This window comes from Notolabrus celidotus, chromosome 15 (genome assembly GCF_009762535.1).
Source record: "Notolabrus celidotus isolate fNotCel1 chromosome 15, fNotCel1.pri, whole genome shotgun sequence".
Classification (NCBI taxonomy): Eukaryota; Metazoa; Chordata; class Actinopteri; order Labriformes; family Labridae; genus Notolabrus; species Notolabrus celidotus.
In genome coordinates, this window is record NC_048286.1 from 27,351,205 (window position 1) to 27,360,133 (window position 8,929).

The following is an 8,929-nucleotide window of genomic DNA, read 5'->3' on the forward strand; positions in this document are numbered from 1 at the left end:
ACAATGACGTCACATCAGTGTTAATTTTGACGGCTATTTTAGATTTAGTCTTAGTCTTAGTCTTTAGATGAAAATGCCTGTTAGCTTTAGTCACATTTTAGTCTTTTCACCCCTTTATAGTTTTAGTCTAGTTTTAGTCGACAAAAACTCAAAACATATTAGTCTTTGATTTTTGCTGAAACATCTTCACTCTTTAAATAATTCATGTAGTTGCTCAGATATGGTTTAAGGGTTGTACCAAGTGTTACAATCATCAACATTCCACTCCTTTAACACTTTTGCTAATATAATATCTTAAGTTAAATAATTCAGCCTGTCCCTACAAAAAAGTCAAAAGAACACATTCTTGATGTGACCACTGTGACTGTATCTAGATTATCTTGATTCAGAAAAATGCCATGAAAGGGCTGTATTGCACGACGGTCCTTGAATGCACCTGCAGTGACAGGCGCACATGACAAACAGTCAGTTCACGGCACTCTGAAATGCATCTGCATCTCTCAACAAAGAGTTGAACAAAATTTACTAAATGTGTCTGATGTATCACCAAACTGGAGACTGTATCAAGCTGTAGACGGGAGCTTTTTACGGTGATCGCGGCAATAACTGCAAACATCAAATATTAAACAGACGTCCCCCGGTTGTGTCTTTGTCACCAACACACACCGGGGGGTAAAAATCCTCTATGAAGATGAGATAGATGCATGGAGGTGAGGAGAGCTGGTTCATAAAGCACACCTGCTGCAGGTTGAGACCCAGCTAACACCGAGCCCCTCAGATAATAACTCAACCTTCGTCAGAGTTTTTATTATCAGTGATGCAAGTCAGCTTTTTTGCCTTTGTTACAAAGTTTTTGCGCAGTGGGAGCCGGAGAATGAATGAGCTGTGGCCTCAAATACAATTGAAAGGTCTACGTGGATGCGGACACGGAGTCAGGAGTGGTGGGTCTGCAAAATTAATAGTTTCACAGAGACAGAGTTTATTCAAAACTTCTGGATGTCGAGGGAAACTTTCAATAACATGTGTCAGCGGCTCTCCCCAGGACACTCAATTGAGGCACTCCATCTCCGTGAAGAGACTAAAGTATCAAATGAGCATCAAATCTCACATTGAAAGAAATCAGATCTGTATCTGATTCAGGACCACATATGGAAGTGGTCTAAATCTGATTTTAAAAAACATCAGATTTGGGACAGATTTGAGTGTTCACACTGCCACTAAAAAATCTGACCTGGCCACTTGACCCCAAAAAAATCTGATATGGACCACTTTTGCCTGCAGTGTGAACATGGCCTAAGAGGCACTGGTTAAAGTGCAGAGGGAACATATTGAATTCTCAGGATTAAGAAAGCAAGTATTCTTCTTCTTCATCTTTCTATGTTTACATGTCAGGCTGTCACAGTGAAACCACTGAGTGAACTGAAAGGAAGGAGGGGGAGAAAAATCAGACTGAGCATGGCAGCTCATTTATTAAGAAATAATCGAGGCAGAGCACAAACTAACATCTAAAATGTTTTGAACAGAATGGTTTACCAAAATAGACATGAAGGCCGTTATCAAACTCAGTACAAAAACAATACAGCGACACAAACTCAAACTAAGGCATATTTCAGCGGAATACAGAGAGAACTGGAGGAGTTCCTCTCACGTGTTGAAGGAGATTTTAAAGTAGAGTAAAAAAACAGTTGAAATGTGGATTCTTCTTATTAGAGTTTAAAAAAAGCTTCTGTAACAATTCACAATGGACAAGTATGGACTGACCTTTGTGGGCTTGATCTTTTCTCTAGCTGCCTTGAAGTCTCATGTCGATCAGCGTAAACTTGTGATCAAGCACAGCGCTGTATAAGATCAGTCTGTGTGCCATATTCTACCAACATGAAAGCACTGTCCTATTTCAGTACCAATTATAAACACTCCTTTTTTAATTTCCAGAGTGGCGTCAGTCAAACCCACAGAACTGTACAAAAACAATGTGAGAACCGACACTGTGGTAAAAAAAAACTATCCTTTTCTGTTGATGTGACTTAAAGGAGCCTCTTCCACTTCACTGTTCCCATGTTCTGGTTCTTGATCGAGCACCATGCCTTGAATATGTTTCTAGAAAAAGAAAAAGAAATACTAGGTTTAGAACATTTCTCCAAAATCAATAGGAAACAAACATTTTAAAGAAATGCATGTTTCAAACCTGCAGTGCGTGGCCACACATTCGTTGCTACAGTACTCTTTGTCCCAGTCGTCGCTCTCTACAGCTGGGTTGTTGCAGCCCGTCCTCACGCACATGCTCTTCTGAGTCTCCCTGTTGCTCGACTCATTGACTTCCATGTAATCCTAAAAATGGTGCAGAGATTTGAAGGAGCATCGTTAAGACACGTACTAGGTAGAGGAGCCATGAAGGATTCAAGTGTTTATTGTATCTTATTTTTGAGGTTTAGGGTAGTTTAGGCACCTATACTTTGGGGCTTGTGAGCTGAAAAGTTTGGGAACCTCTGGTGTAGTAAAGTCATTTTGACAGTAGAAATGTTTTGCATTTGTAAAGTAGAGAGGACTGTCATGTGTGCATCTCTTAGAAACTGCTAACACTACCAATTTCTGTGTTTTTGATTGAACAGCAGTTTTCACTACCCAAAATGTCATGTGAGCATTTCTAACTGTGGCTTTTTTTGCCAATCTGTGCCAAAACTGATGAAACACCCGAGAAACACTGTTGGTGTGAACAGCGTCTCCAAACCTAGCTTCATACAGCTCTGCCAAAAAATCTCAAATTAGGTAGAGACATTAAAATAGATCAAGCTGAGTTATTGTAGATAGAAACAATAAATGATAGCACAAGATTCTGATCATTTACCTCTTCTGAATTCAGCACTTCTGTAACTTCATCGTCGTCTCCATTGCTGTGTGTGTCACCGGCGCTCACCACCTGCACCGACACAGGTGCAGACTGGGCGGTCGTCGTCTCAGCCACTGTGTTTGGGACAATAATTGGCAGGGTGTCTTTGCCTTGCAGAGAAGCAGGGACTATTTTTATCTGGAGGGGAGGCGGAGGTGTAGCTGTGATGGACACAGACAGGCCTGTTGTGGTGTTTCCCTCGCGGGGCTTGGCCTGTAATGGTGGAGGTGCTGGTGCCATTTGCTGCAGCCGCGGCGGAGGTGGTGCATTCTGCATCTGCTGCAGCGGAGGCGGCTGACGAGAGGCGCCCGACACGACTAACGTAGGCTGCAGTGTGCGGACCCCTCCAGGCAGCATAGTCACCACCTGACTCCCTGCCTGCAACATGTGCTTTGGGATGATGATCTTGGTGATGGTTTGGGTGGGGGGCACTGCAGCTGCTGGTGCTTTGTTTGCCCCTGTCCGAGAACGTGTGGTCATCTCAGGGACGTCCAGGATGATGTTGGAGGCACAAATGTTGGTGATGGTGTTCTCTTCTAGGCTATTGTTGGCTGGGTGGAGGGTCTGGTGAACTGCAGGAGGAAGGGCTGCAGGGGTCAACTTGACCACGAGTGGAGAAGGTGTAGGGGCAGTCTCCATCTCCTCTGTGGCAGGCTGTGATGAAGACAGATAGAAAAATATTGATCAGCGTTATGAATGGAAATCTCATCTCTCGATCACTTCTTGTTTTACTGGAGAGTATCATGATCTTACCTGTGAGAGCTGGCTTACTTTATAAGCAGCCAGTGCTTTTACATACTCCATCTTGGCTGATTCATACTTTCTCTTATACACCTATTGAAAAAAAATCAAACATCATATGTCAGAGAGAGATGTAATTCGTCTGCACATGATCACAACATATATTTTTCTTCCCTACATCTAACACAAGATACTGATACACGGTATGCTCTTACCTGTTTCTGTTCCTCAGCCAGGCTGTCCCACATGGATGCAACAATCTTGGACACCTCCCCAAATGAAGCGTTGGGGTTCTGGCCCTTAATGGCTGCCTGGGTGTCTCTGAAGAATAGTGCATACGCCGAAACAGGCTTCTGTGGTTCATTCGGGTCTTTCTTCCTCCTAACTTTCTTAGCGCCCAAAGCTGCAGTCACTGAGGCCAGTGTCGCCGGCTTACCCCCACCTCTCCTGGCCGTAGCCACAGAGGACGTTGGCACCTGGTGGGAGGACATGTGGGCAAGTGCAGAGGAGGATGGGAGAGACAAGGGGGAGTCGACCAGGACACTCCTCTGAGAAGAGAGCAGGTGAAGAGGGGAGAGGGAAATGTTAGCTGCAGGATCTAAAATATAGCATTGTTCTGTTCAGTCATGTGATTATCAAAGGACAGAAAACTTTTGAGCATCCAACATTTCATTTCCTGTATTCAGGTGTTTTTTTTAATGCAGCAATTTGTTGTTTTTCTGCATCATTTTACATAATGATCTACTCTTCTGTCCTCTCTAACGCTGCTCTAAAACGTATCTTTGGAGCAGAAACTTTTTTGAATGTGCCTCTGTTACTTCTTCACTTCAGTAGTTTGTGAAGAACCCCAACCCTGTGAGCACACAGTAACCGCTCACCTTGAAGTCATCCATGTCTTCATCCTGCAGGGAGCCGGCTGGTGATGGTGTAGCAGACAGAGGCTGCTCTGAATGACCCCCAAGACCCATTGCAAGCTCAGACTGGTTAATAGTGGTCAGGTGACTACTACCCAAAAGCCCATGACCGATGTCACCAAGCTGGACATCGATGGTCATGGGGGAGGAACTGCTGAAATGTGAACCACCTGAACTGGCCAGTTCCTGCGGAGGGATTGAGAAATAACTTCACTGCATTCATGACAAAGTGCAGTTTAAAAACAATTCTGTGTGAGAGCTTGCCGGCAGATCACTCACCAGTGCAGAGGAGCTCAGCAGGGCTCCACCTCCAGACTGCCCCATGGCCCCTAAGTTCATCTGCTCCAGGCCCTGAGACCCAGAGTTCACAAAGGTGGAGGCAAAAGAAGGGTCATTGGCAGCGACCACCAGGTTGCTAACAAGACTACGGGAGCCCGGAGGTCCTCCGGTGCCGTCTGACCCATCTGTCAGCTCATAGTGGGACACTGAATCGCCGATGCTCAGAGTCGGGTCCGGATCCAAGTTGATGGGGGGAATTTCAAAGACCTCATCCCCGAGACTGGGAGTATGAAATGTTTGCTGTATAGAGGAATAGACAGAGTTCTGGGTCAATCTGGATGTCTGATAATGTTTAGCAGCTACATGACTCCAAATCTGAAGTCGTTGAAATAAGTCCTTTCTGACTCCAGCCTTTCCTTTGATACCCAGGAGACCACAGTTTGTCCTGAACTGCTCAGATTAGATAATTACGGAAAAACAGGTAATTCCTTTCTCATGCTCATTCAGAAAAGGTCATCCATGGTCCATCCATTTATTTCTCCAGGCCTTACTATTTTTATGCACTTTTTTCTGACATCAGCAAACATCCAAACACAGACATTGGTTGGGATTGCATTTTGGTTAATTTTTGAATGGGTTGGGTCGGGGGGATGAGAAATATTTAATCAACATTCATGTTTTTGTTCTTCAATGAAAGAATTGATTTTTCAATAAAATATTTAACACTTGATAAAGTTCTACTTACAAATAAATCTGTTTTAATTGTATTATTTTGGATGGATGTCTGCTTATTACAAAACAAATATTTATGCCTTGATATGACACCTTTCCATTAAATTATCCTCAATTCCCATGGAAAGTTTCCAATTTGGAATATTTCCAAAATTCCCCCACTTAACTTCCCATGGAAATTTACTGGAAACTTTCCAGAAATTTTCCACCCCTTTGCAACCCTATTCAGAACTGACATTGTGATTTCATGTCTTGTTTGTAAAGCATTCAATTGCCAGACTCCAGACCGTATCTATGAACAGCTTACTTCATAAGGATCTGATCACTGTCTGAGATCTTTCAGCAGGACTCTAATAGTTGTTCATGAACCACTATAATCAGCTGTGGACCTTCCTGCCTGGAGATCTTCGTCAGACAAACTCGTGTCCTCCTTTAACACTCATTCTGAACTTCCTCCTTGCTTTCTCTTTTACCATGTTGTCATTGATGTATGTGTTATTTCATTGAAGTGTGTGTAGTGAATGAAAGAGATCCTACTAAACTGTTCACCTGCTTTTGTTTCTCTGTGTATTTGCTTGTACGATTTGCCTTGTCCGTGTGAAACGCATTTTGTACAGCGGTGGACAGTAACAAAGTAAATTTATTTGAGTACTGTACTTAAGTACATTTTTTTAATATCTGTACTTTACTTGAGTATTATTTTTGGGGGGGAACTTATTACTTTTACTCCACTACATTCAGAAGACAATTATTGTACTTTTTACTCCTCTACATTTCTATCAGTGCTCTTCTCTTTTCTGAAATCTGATCCCTAAGACAGTAAAATGTGTTTGTAGAGGTATTAATGATGGCTACAATTCTCCACCTGAGCACCCATGTCCATATCTTCAGCCCGTGTTAGAGGTTTTTAAATGAAGAATGATATGTATCATTTGAAATGTTGTCCCTGTTTCCCACTCTGCCCAAACAAACAAACATTCACTGTCCAACCTGAGAAAGTGTGCTGAGCTACGTACCATTTGTTGAAATCCAGATGAACATTACAAACTAAGTTGTCTGTGCTTGGAGTAACTTAGTTTCTGTTTTTATTCCATGGCATACTTTTTAGAGATTTGAAGTAATGGTTTCTAAATACACGTAATGTAACAGAATGTACTCCTGTATAGTCTTGACTGCACTCATGCTTTGTGAAAATACAACGTTTAGAGATGTTTTAAAAGTACTTTGAATACTGAAGAATTCTTAAAAGCAAGTACTCCAGGATTTTAACTCAAGTAATAATCTGACAGAGCAACTTTCACTTGTATTGGAGTAATACTTGACCTGGAGTATCTGTACTTTGACTTAAGTAATGAAGCTGTGTACTTTGTCCACCACTGGATATTATTAATCTAATCTGAACTGATGTGAGATAAATTCAATGAAGAGATGTTACACAGTACAGACATGATGTTTGGAACTACAGACCTCTGCGGATAAGAAAGGGTGGCCCGCTCCACTGATGGTCAGGTAACTCTCTCCTCCTTCTGCAAACTGAAACACACTGTGAGCATTCAGCTAGGTCCCTGTTGTACAAAGACATTCACATTGTTCTCATATTAAGTTTCTAGTGTGATCCTGATTGAATGTAGCTGAAGGTTACCTTGTTTTCCTCTGAGTATCCAACGTACGCCTGGGTGTCCATAAACTCTGAATCCACATTTTGAGGGCAGCCGTCCGACAGCTCAGAGTAGAAATTGAGGTCCATGCTGAAATGTCTTACTCTTTTAAAATGTTACACACTTTGTGAAAAGTGAAAATCCTCACTTTCCCACCCCTTTCCATTTAGGCGACCTGTTCCAACATTTAATGAAGCTGCTAGCTGCTAGTCGGCTAGGAAGCAAGCTAGCTAGCTCCTGTCGGTTAGATGAAGATGATGCTAAAGCTAGTTCTGTGTGAGACCCGAGAATAAGCTGGAACAAAGGCAGGATGTGATGATGGTAACACCCCAAATAATAATAATAATAATAATAATAATGTTACCAAGTTTATACGGGGAAGCTACACCGGATGCACAGACTAGAGGCTAAACAAAACCCATTCAAAAGCTTGAGTGATGCTAAAACTACCACCCCCTTCCAGCCGGGGGCAGCAGGTGTGGCAGAGTACAGCTGTAATGATCCACACTCCAAGCCAGAGGGGGCGCTAATGAGCCAACGAGGTGTTTGACAAGAGTACTGTATGGTGGCCCTGAAGGGCAAATAACAACATCAGCAATCACAAAAACAAAACAGAAAACACAACAACAAAACAGAAAACACAACAACAAAACAGAAATCACAACAACAAATAAAACACAACAGCAAAATAGAAATCACAACAAAAAAATCAGAAAACACAACAAAACAGAAATAACAACAACAAATCAGAAAACACAACAAAACAGAAATCACAACAACAAATCAGAGAACACAACAACAAATCAGAAAACACAACAACAAAACCGAAAACACAATAAAACAGAAATAATAAAAACAAATCAGAAAACACAACAACAAAACAGAAAGCACAAAAACAACTTAGAAAACACAACAACAAATCAGAAAACAATTTTCAGATTTGTTGTTGTTTTCTGATTTGTTATGTTTTCTGATTGGCGGTGTGTGTTTCAAATTTGCTGTTGTGTTTTCCGATTTGTTGTTGTGTTCTCTGATTTGCAGTGTTTGTTTCAAATTTTCCGTTGTGTTTTCTGATTTGATGTTGTGTTTTCTGATTTGCCGTTGTCGTTTCTGTTTTGTTGATGTGTTTTCTGATTTGCCGTTGTCGTTTCTGTTTTGTTGTTTTCTGATTTGCCGTTGTCGTTTCTGTTTTGTTGATGTGTTTTCTGATTTGCTGTTTGTTTCAAATTTGCCGCTGTTCTTTCTGTTTTGTTGTTGCAATTTCTGATTTGCAGTTGTTATTTGCACTTCAGGGCCACCGTACAGCTGCCATTGAAAGACAGTAGAAGAAGAACCGGGGCAGAAGCTAGTGGTGGGTTTACTGTCTGTCGGAAAATACAATACTGTAAACCTACTAAAGGGATACTAAAAGTTTTGGTTTACTTTGCTCCAGCTAAGTAACAATTTGAGAAGTAGTGAGAAACAATAAAGATGAAACCATTCTTCCATACTAAGAAATTGCTTTAATTCCCAAACCTCAGCTCTTAACACATAGTGTGTTTTTGCTTCTAGTCTACTTTCTGTCATGTAAAGTATTCTGCTCACATTCATGGCTTATGGGGTATCAAGTACTATGAATATGACTATTGTTAAGGCAACTGTATATATTGAATGAAGAATATAACAATATATATTGTATGGTTTAAGTTTTGAATATACCTTACCTCTTGGTACTGTCT

The 8,929-nt window shown here is 41.5% G+C and overlaps 1 protein-coding gene across 1 annotated transcript; it reads right to left on the bottom strand.

The window, feature by feature from the left end:
• Positions 1 to 1,444: 1,444 nt before the first annotated feature.
• Positions 1,445 to 7,721, bottom strand: tox4a (TOX high mobility group box family member 4 a). Its single transcript, XM_034702032.1, has 9 exons — positions 7,196 to 7,721; positions 7,021 to 7,086; positions 4,822 to 5,121; positions 4,507 to 4,728; positions 3,844 to 4,176; positions 3,641 to 3,721; positions 2,846 to 3,541; positions 2,186 to 2,328; positions 1,445 to 2,097 (listed from the first exon to the last, which is right to left on the bottom strand). Exons 1-9 carry the CDS (start codon positions 7,298 to 7,300, stop codon positions 2,025 to 2,027), a joined length of 2,019 nt encoding a protein of 672 aa, XP_034557923.1. The 5' UTR covers positions 7,301 to 7,721; the 3' UTR covers positions 1,445 to 2,024.
• Between the last annotated feature and the right edge of the window lie 1,208 nt (positions 7,722 to 8,929).